The 13,527-nt window shown below is 39.2% G+C and overlaps 1 protein-coding gene across 3 annotated transcripts in view; it reads right to left on the bottom strand.

Annotated features, from left to right (window-relative positions):
- The window catches only part of CCDC186 (coiled-coil domain containing 186), a 38,180-nt gene that overhangs the window by 14,475 nt on the left and 10,178 nt on the right, over positions 1–13,527 (bottom strand). For 2 of the 3 annotated variants that reach the window (XM_080620928.1, XM_080620929.1), the window contains exons 2-5: positions 7,197–7,890; positions 4,739–4,865; positions 2,229–2,357; positions 1,072–1,284 (exon numbers count right to left, since the gene is read on the bottom strand). In XM_080620928.1, coding sequence (XP_080477054.1) covers positions 1,072–1,284; positions 2,229–2,357; positions 4,739–4,865; positions 7,197–7,873 — 1,146 coding nt within the window. In that variant the 5' untranslated portion in view covers positions 7,874–7,890. Of the gene's footprint in view, positions 1–1,071; positions 1,285–2,228; positions 2,358–4,738; positions 4,866–7,196; positions 7,891–8,305; positions 8,456–13,527 lie in introns of those variants that run through there. The other variant, XM_080620927.1, reaches the window with a different exon arrangement.

Genomic DNA, 13,527 nt, shown 5'->3' with positions numbered 1-13,527 from the left:
CACCTAGCGTGAGCAAAACGTACCTGGTACAGTGGAATATATCCCTGCCTGTGGCCGGGGTTGGAACTGGATGAGCTTTAAGGTCATTTCCAACCCAAACCATTTTATGTTTCTATGATATGCAAGTCAAATCGCTAACCTGTGCCAAGAAGGATGTAAGCACATGCATACTGCTAGTGTAACCTTTTCTACCAACATCCATAAACCAGTGCATCAAGTCAAACTTCCATTCTGTGTTTCTGAAGCGACAGGCTCATCTTACCAAAGAAGTTTAAAGCAGCACCATATGAGGGCAGCACAAGTCCTGTAAGGCTCTAGTGTAATCCTCAGGAGAAGACAGAGTATGTTAAGTTTTGTTTAGGAAACCTGAACTCACACTCCCGCTTCCTGTTCATGTGAGACAGGATACTGAGGTGAATTTTTGTTTTGGAAACATTAATTTTTAGACTTAAGATGTATTTTTCTGACCCTTCTGTGCATAGTACAATTGCTCAGAAGAGGGCCAAAACAAAGTTTGAGCCTTACTACCCATTTTTTGACTTTTCACATGAAATAGAATTATAAAGCAGAACAAAAGAAGACCTGGAAAATTTGAGAGGCTGGTGGAAATCTCTTACCAGCTTCTAAAAAAAGAATGGCAGGTTATCTGAATTGGGCCTGAAAAATCCTATTACTTTATTAGTAATTTCTAGTAGCATAGAAAAGAAAATACAGAGCAAAACCACACAAAAATAGCAAGAGACTGCAAGAACTTAATGTCATTACAATCTTAAAAAAACCAAATCCAAACAAGCTGGAAATTCCCTCAAAATCCTGGCATCTGCAACAAGCAGTCTTTTCAGTTAAAGAAGAAAAGCCCTTGTGCTTCACAAATATTCAAGGAAAAACAAAAAGGAACTTCAAAAAGGCAACAAGAACTCAGTAACTTCCTCGCCTTCCCTTGGAGGAAAGAGTGTTTTCACAGTAGTACAGCCAAACTGAAAGAGGTTTCTTCCACCAACAGCAAACAAGTGATAAGCTTGTTCTGATAGTGCTCTTAATCATTCACTCAAGTCACACAGCTTAGAGTACCTTCGTTTCATAGAGCTGGTGCAACCTTCCTTTTTCCTGAGAAAGCTGTTTGATTTTATTAGTATGCTTTTCTATCTCTTTGTTTGCATCTCTCACTCTTCTCTCAAGTGTCTCCTTTTCCTTTCGGAGATCAAGCGACTCCTTCTCCCCTCGCACGTATTTCATCACCATTGTTTCTTTCTCATGGCGTGCTTCTTCACACTTCTTGTTTGCCTTAAAAATATGAAAACAGAAGGAATCAATCTTGTATTTCATAATCAGCTTTTCTAGGACACTACTGGATATTTTCAGTATCACAGTATAGTATCAGAGTAGGAGTCAAAAGGTCCAGCTTTGCAAAGACTAACATTAGATCCCACTTAAGTACTGGAATTACTCATACTTCTAACAGTAAATCTGTATCTAAGCAGCTGCAGCTTCACAGCCAAACATCTCAAATGAGATATCAATACATTAGTAACTTGGAATATAATTTGTTGTTTCAGAAGGAAACAAGTGTATTTGGTAAGATTCAGCAACAAAAATTTTGCAAATACCCAGTGCCAGTCCTCTGCCTTCCCTCACCCACATGCCAACTGCACTATCAATATACAGCGTTTTATTTCTGCAGATTCCCCTCACCCCACACCTAACAAATTCTGCTTCAAATTAAATAAAAATAATGAAAAATAAAAGAATCAAATATAGCTTTAGAATTGACACAACAGAGAAAATACTTGTCATAATATGATCTTAAGAAATGAAAAAAAAATAATGTTTTCAGTAATACATGAGACAAAATAAGAGCTTTGTGCCAGAGTTGAGAAGAATATTAATTTCATGATATCCTGACTGAAAAAAGCCACTGCCAGCCTTTTTTAACCTCCTTCTGAAGCAGGATCAGCTTACAGGCAAGAAAAATGAGATTGCCTCAAGAGCCCAATTCCATACAGATAAATGTACACATTAAAAACCGTTATCAGGCACCCTAAAATGTTAACAGCTATTTAGAAATTCACTGATGACACTTATCAAAAAAGCATACATAACTTCATGCTGGTAGCTCCCATTTTGGAACATCCTGCCTTACCCAGTTACCTAACAACTGAGGCTACATATTTCCTACCAGAACCAAGTTTGTTCATAAGATATCTTCAAATAAAGGTTTTCCATATTACCTGTTCCATTCGAAAGGCCATCTCTTTATGCAACTGCTGAATAGCATTTTTGGCTGCTGCATCTTGAGCTACAAGTTTGTCTTTACTAGCTTTCAATTCTTTATTAAGCTCTTCCATTCTCGCTTCCAGCTAAAAGACATTATCATATAATTATAGAGAAAATAAGACTTTAATTGTGTTTCAAACAGGCAAGAAAATTTCACACAACATTAGAAGCTTCAACAGATATTTACATGTATTTTACACTTGTCAAGATGCAACTATCCTTATTGACACCTAGCTTTGCATTACAGAATAAGCGTGAAAGATGTCAATTCTCATCTTCAGTGAAACTGAAGATGCATCAAGTCAAGTAAAACATGAGGCACAGTAATTTACTACACAAAAAGTTAAACTGACAGCAAAAAGCTGAGATGCCAGAGTAGAGCTGGCTGCTCTGTGAAGCTGCCTCACCTTCCACTCTTTTGTCACTATCGCTGTGCCATATCCTCTACCATGCCAGCAAAGCAGTCATGCATCCAAACTGAGCTGGGAATTAAATCATTGAAAAATAACTCGGCAAATAGAGAGGTGCTTAGTCATTGTGCTGACACATTTTTAGCCACCTAGTGAAGCAAGTCAGAGCCCTGATCCAGCTGAAGAATAATTACCAGTGTTCAACTGGAATGCATCCAGTGTGGGTTCACTGCACAGCTAGGCAAGTCCAGTACAAGCAGCAGCAGCCCAAGAGCAAGTTGTGAATACATATGCTGTAATACTGTCCAAAGGCTGTTCAAATTGTGCCTTAATGACTACCTGCTTGTTCCAGGGGAAAGCCAAGTCACCACAGTTAAGTTGGCTTGGGTTTGGGGGTGGGTGAGGTGTAAGAAGCACAGAGTCAGTATCTTACATTTTTGTGCTACTCTGAACTGCTGGAGGAATAAAAGGGAAGCAAAACCTCAAATGCTTCTGTTACCACACAATAAATTGATCACACCCTGTTCAGCTCTGCAAATGAATCACTGCCCATACCAAAAGTTTTACGTGTACAAGCATGTCTTTATGGTTTGCTTATGGCTGTGAGTGCAGCCAAGCTTTCATTGACTTGAAAGCCAGCAGAACACACTAGTCCACAAAGTGTAACAATAAAACACATCACAAATGAAGAAACCTCAAGTGTTTCACTGTGATGTCTCTTACAACTCCAGGTGCTACCCAACTACAGTAGAAAGTTATTATCCAAACTGGTATTTTCTGATATCACTTGCAAGCATGTAGTATCACAAATCCTACCATCCTACTTATCCAACCAGAAAGAAAAACAAACTCCCTTACAATTTGTTTTTTCCCCCCTCAGAATGGGATAAAGCAATTGTTGCATGATACAGCACTGTATGATTTCATGAAGCTATCATGGAAACACAGGCGAGAGAATGAGTAAGCTTCTCATACTGATTCATATTCAGGCATATGCAATTCCAGTTTGCAGCTCAAAACCAAGACTTTTCAATTCCATTTTCAATCACATCATGGATTTTTAAGATTCTTTGACCAAAAAAAAAAAAAAAAAAAAAAGAAAAAGACTAAGCTTTTACATATATGAACACATTCCTCTGCAGCACTACTAGCCCAACACACTGCTTTCGGAACAGATTTCTGTGCAATGCAGACACTAACAGAGAAACCTGACAACTAGGGTAGTATCAGCAGTACTTTGACAAATTACCGTTCTAAATGTTCTCTCTTGACAGATTCCTAAGCTGTAATCAGTGTACGGAAGCTGGGCAACCAGCTGTAGGAACATTAGCATGTAACTTTATACCAAACAAGCAATGACACCTGATATATCTTTCTTCTCATACTAATACCAGCCTACACTGATGCACACTCTATGTTCCTCTTTGGCCTGTCATGGTTCTAACAATTCACTAGGGAAATGCTTGTGTACAGTAACTGAAAATACCAAAATAACAAGCAAGACCACAGTTAATATGCTCTACTCCTTATATACTTTCCACATATTGTTAACTGCTGTAACTACACCTCCAGCCACTTCTATTAGCAGATATAGCAGTTAACAGAAAATAAAGATGAGAAATTAAGACCACCTTTAAGCCTACGTACAAGAAATAAATCATCCCATCACGATGAAAAACTGAACGTGTCATTCTCTGTAAAATGACACAGCCTTCAACATACACTTTCTCCAGTAGGAAGCCAAGGTACACAAGACTCACCTACAAGGGCAACCCATGAAATGGGAACTCTCTTGACTTGAAGAAAGACTTCCAGAAACAGAACGTTTAAGTGGTGTGAATGTAGAAAGTCAGTTTATCCAAAGACGCTATCTGCTTTTAGCCAACGAATATTTCTTGGAATGGAAAAGCAGATTTATCCCCTTAAGTTTAGCATAATAAGCACAGGCATTCTCTTCTTCTCTATGCTACCAAGGATGTCTCATCACTATTGCCACTGTTTAACACTGTATACAGGTCTGACACTAAACAGCGCTTCTGCTTTATTATCTGTACCTGTTTAATAATGTTAAGGTGCTGCTTTTCTGTTTCTGTTCGTTTTTTCAATTCATCTTTTAAGTTGTCCTTTTCTGAGCAGATTTCTAAAATAAGTTCTTGATGTTTTTTATTTTCCTTAATCAATCTGTAAGGGAAAAAAAAAATAAAACAAGGTACATCATTACTGGCGGGGTTTGATTGCATTTAGTTTTGAGATTTTGCTCTTTGATCTGCAAATTCTATTGGGAGTCACAGCCAGAAATACTAGTGAAATCCATGACAGCCTTACAAAACCAAATCTGAATGACATTGTGCCTATGACAATTCCAAACCAACATCTTCTTTGTGAGCAAACTGCTTGTTTCCAGCATTTTGAGATTGCATGGCACATGATAACATAAGACATTTGGTACCTCTATGTAGCTACAGAACTGTAAAGGTTAATAATTTTCAGGTAGTCATAAGACAGTAGCTTCCAGCTCTGACAGTCAAATGTCTGGAAACACAGATAAGGTATTCATTTCATGGACTGCTCAGAATAAACCTTGAAGTTCACAACCTGGTAAGAGGCAGAACCCTGATTTTTTCGGTGCTAGTAAGTATGTAACTACTACAATAGCATCCATGCTCACGCTCCTTATAAAGTTCAATTTTTTTCAGCAGCAGTTTGTTCCTTTGCAGCTGAGCTGTCTAGAGCCTGAGCTGAAGCTGACATATTTAGTCTGACCTAGCACTGCAATAAAAGACAGCTACACCCAAAACTCAGAAGTTATAATGTCAGACTGCTGAATAAAAAGAGTCTCAAGTATATTTAGATGTTGAAGCTACAGCTAGATGATAGATATTTTAGGCCACTAACTGCATGAATTTGTGGGAAGCATGCATTTACCTGAACAAGATATTTAAATATCCCCTTACACATACACTTCCATCTCTAGCTCACCTCCTTTGAAAAAATTCACTGAAGAAATTAGTCTACCGAATTACAAAGAATTCAAAACCATCAGAGCAGGAAAGCTTAGCACTTCTGATCTGGTTTTTAATCTATTAATGAATATTCCAGGATAACAAATTCTTCATTCACACAACTGCCGTTCAGCTATATATCCTAGATCTGACCACTGGGCTACTTCCAGAGGAAGGCAACAAGCAATTCTGCTAATCATGAACTAAGGGACAAAATCAACCCAACCCAGAATGCCCTTTGGACCAAACATTAAATGTTCCACAGCAGTTTTAACATTCTTGAGGCAAGTCCCCAAGAGTCAAAGGGGTGCAGCTGGGGCGGCTGGCAAAAAGAGAGACCAAAGACATGTTTATATGTAAAACTGTCTGTATGTATACATAATACACACATGTCTTTAAGAAAGTAATTGGCCCATGGCCAACAACACTGACCTGCTTTTGAGTTTACTGTAAATAACTGAAACTCAGATAACTTCTAAACTTATGATCTCCCGCAATTACAACCATCTACACACCCACCACTTCAGATTCCCACTCCTCCTCCTCTGTAATTACTGAATGTTTAACTAGGTACTCCCAAGCTTTCTTGTCATCAACTTTCCTCTCACATTTATGATTTCTGTCAGAGGTTAACTGCTGAGGTGCTTTTTCTACTGGGCACCTCTCTCTCTGCCCACCTTCCCCCCCAAACCATGGTATCAGAGTGCCTTATATGAAGAGCAAGACACTCATTTGCAGCTCTGCAAGCAGGAATAAATTTGAAGTTAGAGACTACATTTTGTTAGCAAAAATCATTTCTAAAGGAGTAACAGAATATGAAACACCATGTGGGGAATGAAGAAATCAAACAGTGAACTGTCTTTGATATAAATATTTTTATGTAGTATACTGCCTGGTAGAACAATTAAGCTCAGTTTATTATAGCAAATTTTATCAGCCATGCACTTCAAAAGCCCTCCTATAAAATGTGGTAAGACAGTAGTTTATCTATGTATGACATTTCCAACTCAGAGATTAGCTCTGAACTGCTTAGCAACTTTGCTAAGTCTCAGCAGGAGACTGAATACTACTTGAAAAGGAAACAAGCAATTTCATACTCAAATAAAATGTACATTTTGTGAGTTAGCAATTATGAAGATTAATTTCTCCAAAGACATACATGGACTGAATGAATCCTGGACTATTTTTGTATCACCCTTACTTTTACAGTATTTGAGTAGTTCCAGACATTGGCAGGCTATTCAACTCAACAGTTGGCTATTCAGTCCCTGCCAAATTCCACAGTAATTCAGAGATCTAAGCACACATTTATATTTACAAGCACATGCCACAAGTAGAAATAATTCCTCACTTAAAGAACATAATTAAAAACACTCATTAACTGTCCTTGTAACAACTCACAGGAGACTACTTGGTTCATACCAAGATGTTGTATGCAGCTGCACACAACATGCAACCGAAACTGTTCAGTACATGACTCCAATTGTGATGAGCATGTTCAAATACTCACTTTTTTATAGTCTGTTCTTGCTCCAGGTATTTCTCTTGCACACACTTTTCAAACACAGCCAAGGCATGTTCACCTTTCCGCACACCATTGGGGGATTTTCGTTCCTTTGGAAGATCTGTAGATAAGAGTTCAGACTCTATTTCCTTTAGCAAATCCTCCTGTGAGGAAGTCTGATGGATTGTGGAAATAAGCTTCTTTGTGCAGTCTGTGTCGTAGGGACTTTCGGAATAGATTTTATCGCTTGAGTTTTTCACAAAGTCAGACTCCTCCCTTAGCTCCTGTAATATTTCCATCAATGACTGTTCTGTCTGGTTAGTTTTGGGATCTTGCCGTTCAAATTCTTCACTAGATAAATGTTCTGGTTCTGTGGAGCCTTCTACCTTTCTATCAGAGCACATATTTGGACAGCAGTCTGCCCCTCCACACTGCTGCTCCAGTCTTTCTGCCAGGGCCCCATTGCTGCTCATGCCAATAGCTGCTGAATCCTGGTCCGAGGGCAACAACCTGGATTCCCCTTCCAATAAACCAGCATCAGCGCCAGTATAACTGATGCTTGAGCAGTCCTTCATTCCAGGTCTTTCATCAGACTTCTCATTACCTGGGGACCCCAAAGAGGCATTATCTGAGACATTGACTGGCTCCAGCACACTTTGCATTTCTGGTAGATGTCCCTCCATCTTTTTCCTTTGGAAATCTAGAAGTAAAATTCACATTAAACAACGTATTATACTCAAAATCACAATGAAAAGAGATTGAGGGGAAAGAAAGGCTATTGGAAAGCAAAACTGAAAGGGCAAAACTATTTAGATACTTAAGTGTTATGCAGAGCTTGTCGATTTTCCAGCCTGACTTAAAAGTAAATGCTTCAATGCAAGTTTTTCTTAGAGAAGGTGAGAAATCAAGAATAGCAAATGGGAAGTAATGGGATAGTAAATGCCAAGACAACAAGAAAGCAGCAGAGCTTTTTAAAATTAAATCAACAAAAATTCCACAAAATCACTTCTGAAAAACACTTCAGACATAAAACAACAAAAAATATACAAGATTCTAGAGTCTTAGACCTTTCATTTTCCTATATATGATTTGAAAGCAACAACGTCACGACTTACTCATTTTTACAACACAGTGCGACTCCCTCATCCAGCCAGAACATTCAACTTCCTTACTGTCACATCCTCGCTTACCACCCATACAGCAAAATGTATCTGTACCCAGCAACCTAAAGGAAGGAGCTGGGGGAGGATGGGGGTGAGATTCTCTTTTCCCATCTGCTTTCAAGCAACCAAAAATCCCCTTGTGGAAATGCACAGATGGTCTGTGGCAGATCTGCAGAGCAGACACTGGAGAACTTGAAAAGCTATGTAGAAAGTGTTCTATTAGGAGGACATCATACTGAGATCCGAATAGCCAGAACTCTTACGGAAGAGCCTGGGTATAATACTCTTATCTTCGTTTTCAGGAGTCCCAGATGGTCAGGTGACTGCAAAGACCAGTGGCATTTTCAGAAAGCACAGGAAAACCTTATATCATTTCCATTAGGAGAAATTCACCACAGCAGTAGTAACTTTTACACACAATCCTATCCTCCAATACTGGATAAATGAGTCTAAAAACAAAGCAAATTTCTCATTTATAAATTCAACTCTGCTATTCTAACAACCATCGCAGAGCCATCTTGCAACACCAAGCTTGTTTTCACACTTGCTTTCTCTTACGCAGTCCCGCAGCCTGAGTCATACAGCTGCAAGCTCCAGGCCCTGCACTTTGACTCAGTCTGAAAACAAACCCTTTGTGCTGCTTGGCTCCTCTCCTCCCGAGTCCTGTCTAATTAACCACCACATAGTACTGAGGCTTACGCTGGTGAAACAGAGAGACACATGAATCCTGTTAGGACTGTGACTAATTGCCACCATTATCGCCTTTCAATATTGGATATAAAAATCAGGTAAGCAAAAAATCAGTAGCTTTGTCCCAACTGTTTCTACCAGGAAATAGTATCGAATTAAAACTTAATATCTGAAACCAACAGTTGGGCTGTAACTGTCAGCTAATCGACAAGAGGCAAGCATAAGGAACATTCAGTGTAAGGGTGAAAGTATGAAAGGGAACATGCCATAATTGGACAACATCAAATGACAATTCTACATTTTTAAGTAACAAGCAAACCACTTTTCTTTCTTGGTTTTAAAGCAAAAAATCTCAGTGCTACAGCCCTGACCCAGTACAAACCAATAAGAACCAGAAAGCAAATGGTAGGAAACTCTGAGAATAGAGATGGTCAATGTGAGAGAATTCACCCACTTGGTTTGTGCAGCCAAAACAGTGGCTTTCTTTGTATCTATCTACTTTTTGGTAACTTCTGCTAGTAATGAAAGTTCACAATGTACTGGCTCTTATGCCAAAATAAAACAAAAAACCCAATGATGATCTCAATCTGAAAGCAGAGAATGAACATAACTGTAAGAAGCAGCACTCAATTTGAGAGTAGCAGAACACACTAGATCCTACTTCATTAAAAAGCTGTTAAAAACCCCAATGTTTTAAGACTGGTGCATTTAATAGAGTCAATAATCATAAGAATTTACAAATTATGCAGTTGAAGGAAGAAAAACACACCTAGTATCTGTTCCCTCTTGCCACAGGCAACTTATAATCCACAGACTCAGCTGTAGAAAGAGACTATCAGTATAAGGCTGAGGTACCATTTTTCTCTACAGCAGTTACTCTAGTCCAAGTTCTTGCTGACACTTTCTCTGGAATGATCCGAGGGTTTTATTGGCTCATTTAAAGCCTTTTCTAAAGTACCTCTTAAAGATAAACCCCCAAAATGTGCCGTTGTTTGATGCGGGACTGCCTCAAAGCTGCTCATCGCTGCTCAACCTCTGCAGTTCTTCACTCCCATGTGGTAAAATCAGATACATGAACTTCCATATTGGTTGTTACACCTGAAAAGTCCAGCCAGCAAACTGGATGGGATTTCATATGAAAGCAACAGCTGAAAAATACAGCCCTGTTAAGACAGAACATTGGGAAGGATACTAAGTTTTCATCTTATCGTGCTTTTTCCTTCTGTAAATAATACTGTGAGTTGGTGTTAGAAAGAGAGATTAATCTCTGTGAAAGCAGAAATACAATTATTTGCATAACTCAATTAGTCACAGAGCAATAAAATGCCACCAACTCCATATCCATATCATCTTACACTTAATATCAATCATAAAGCATACGGTTAGTATCAAATGCATGGGAAATTTGAAGTGACTATACAAATCAGTTAAAGCATGAAAAAGGAATTATGATGATTCAGCGTTCCCTGCAGGCCTACTCTAATTTTCAATCATACACAGAATACCACATTAATTTCCCAGTCTTTCCGATGCTAATACACTGGATTTTGGATATATCTGCCCAAATCTATCTGAGTCTGTTCATGGCCAACACAGATCTTCTCATCCCCCACTTCCACTGAATAGTTTTCATGTACTAATTACTAACTTATTTTCACATCAGAAAAATCCAAAGGATTCATGTGAGGCAACTGTCAATGCAAGTTCATCTTGATATTCAAATGTCTCTGGAATACTCAGTTTGTCACGCCTACCTCAGATAACTGAATATAGCAAATACCTCCTCCTTAAGGCCAGAGACAAAAAACTACAGTAAGAATATTAGAGGCTTTTTGTAAGCAAAAGGTTTTGTGTGGCAATAGCTTAGAAGGATCAACACTACCAGCCTAGCAGTAGCTGGCTGAAATGAAACATGCTAATACTTGACAGTTTTGTATCAAACGCACAAATACAGCAAGTCCAGATAATATACGGACACCAGATATGTATTTGATGGCAGCTCCATGTCTTTCCAGGTTTAATATCCATCTTTCATTATTCTAACCATTCTTCTCTTCCAAAATTAGGGAAGTACTAAACTTACGGTATCATTCTCTTACAAGATACTGCATTAAGAAAACAAAATAGCTTAGTGTCTGTCTTCAGAAGGTGTCAAAAACAATAAAAAAGGCAAATGGCAACTCAAGCAGATGAACTGTTTTATGAGATGATGCTTATTCATCAGCCAAGCACACAGTATGATGAGCAGCAGCAAAATGCCACAGGAGCTCTGGTGACCTTCTACCCTCAACCACTTGCTCTTCTCCTTCCTCAAGGTTGATCATCAAACCATGGCAAAAGTGTCTTGCTTCTCAGTGCCCTCCAGGTGATATGTGTCTCACCCTCACAGCACACGTGCCATAGGAAAATAGAATCACTACCATGTCAATTTAAACCCAGAGCAGGAACTTTGAGATTAGCCCAGCCCAAGCCTGCCTGCCTGTATACCTCAAATAACCATCCATCTTGTGAGACTGCCATAGAGCCAGCACAGCATGTGGAAAGCTTTCTGTCACTGACTTGTGACACTTTCCGCTGCTGTGACAGGACTCTCGGCACTCACACAACTGGTCTGACCAGTCCTCCTTCTCCTCTGTTTTACAGCTCACCATTAGTTTGACACTAATACACCTTCCTCATGTTCCTGCCCTATTCTAAAGCTAAGGAAACAGCCCTTTTGAGTGTTCCCCACAATGCATTAACACAAAGCACGTGGAAACGCATCAATTTAAAACCTGGTGATGCGAGCAGCAGAGAATGAGGAACAGGAACACAGCTCAGTCAAACTTCATTTAGAGCAGAAACAGGCCCACAGGTGCTGTTTGCACAAGTAAACAAAACAGCTCTCTGCATGTATACACCAGAATACAGACAAGCTGCACCCCTTGAAACCAAACCTTTGCCTTTTTTTACAGAGACACTGTTTTTTCATCATAAATGTGTTCTTCAAAGCAGCAAGGAACATACATACTTTACCTCATTATCTCATGGTACTTACAAAAATTAAACCTGCATCAGCCCACCTGATGCTCATTTTAAATATTACATCAGTACCTGGAGTAGTTAAACTGCAGCCACAGGACACACAGCATTGAAGGTGAATACTGGCAAGGGTTGCAACTCCTTCTCATACTACTGTAACTGAGATGTGCTTATCTGCTAAACCGCTGATAGTGCAACTGACTCAAAAGCAAGCAGCAGAGATCCTGCCAGTAAAGAGAGGGGACAGCACACCACCTTTTTATGGCAGAAATGTCTCACAGGTATGTAAGGGAAAGCAAAGACTCAGGAAATAGTGGGGTTTTTTATTCACTTGCTTTGTTACACAATAGAAACATCTTATTAACTGCTAACCAAATAGGAAAGATAACTAACGTGACAACCATTCATTTAAGCTCCTCAGTGAAGTATGTGATACAACAAGTATTGATTATCTAGGGAGAACATTGAAACCCTTGATACATGATCCTGAAATATGCCGCAAAAAAAAGAAAAGAATATTTCTCCTAGCTACCTCCAGTAGCAGTCATCCTTAGTGCTTGCTCACTGGAAGAACTCTATTTTTCTGCATAGCAGACAGCTAAGACCTATCACTTTGACATCAAAATTTAAGCCTTTCTCTCCCCCTCTCTTCTTCCCCTTCTTTCTGCCCATTACTCACTATAAAGTGAAAGGAAATGCTGTAATAAAGGTGTAAGACAGAGGGAGGGGGTAAAAGAAAACCTGAGTATCAAAGTTGTTCCTTTCCATACATGCTTTAACAGTAAATTCTCACTTCAGAAGTCATTCACTGGCACAGAGAAAATGAAGTTTTCTAACAGTCAAGCCTTCCTTCTCCTCTGCTGAGAAGTACATGCCCTCTTCCTTTCTAAAGAAGCAACTGACAGCCTCACCCTTGGCTGTCCATCAGGTTATCCACTTCACCAGCTGAAAATCTTCTCCCCATTCCAGTACTGCTAATGGCCAGAAACTAGAAGGTAATTCATGATGAAAGCAATTCCCTGTATGCTTCCTGCTGTCTGCACAGATCTAATTAGGGCCAGAACCTTTCCCAGCTACAGCCTGCTATTCTGTTACTACAGGCATGCACTGAGAAGCTGGTACATCTTAATTCAATATTCAAACAGCCTGTCTTTTCAATCTTCTTACAGACTGCAAACATGATTCTTTTAAATCCCTGGCTACAAAGGACTTTCCTAAGCAGATGCACTATTAACAATAGCATTTAATTCCATAAAAGAGATAGCTTGACCAAAGCTATCAACACTTCTGTTGTGAATAGTCGAGAAGGAAGAAATGAGTTTGTTTCAGCCAATTTCAACATACATGTGAGATGACATCTAAAGAAATGTATTAAATGACAACTAGAGGAAGCATTTTCTAAGGCATGGCTGTACAGAATTCAATAACAACAACGGAAAAGAAAAAAGCATGTGCCTTGTCAC

This window comes from Psittacula echo (genome assembly GCF_963264785.1).
Source record: "Psittacula echo genome assembly, chromosome: 6".
Classification (NCBI taxonomy): Eukaryota; Metazoa; Chordata; class Aves; order Psittaciformes; family Psittacidae; genus Psittacula; species Psittacula echo.
Note: the sequence above shows the minus strand (reverse complement) of the source record. Positions and strands in the feature narration are given on the sequence as shown.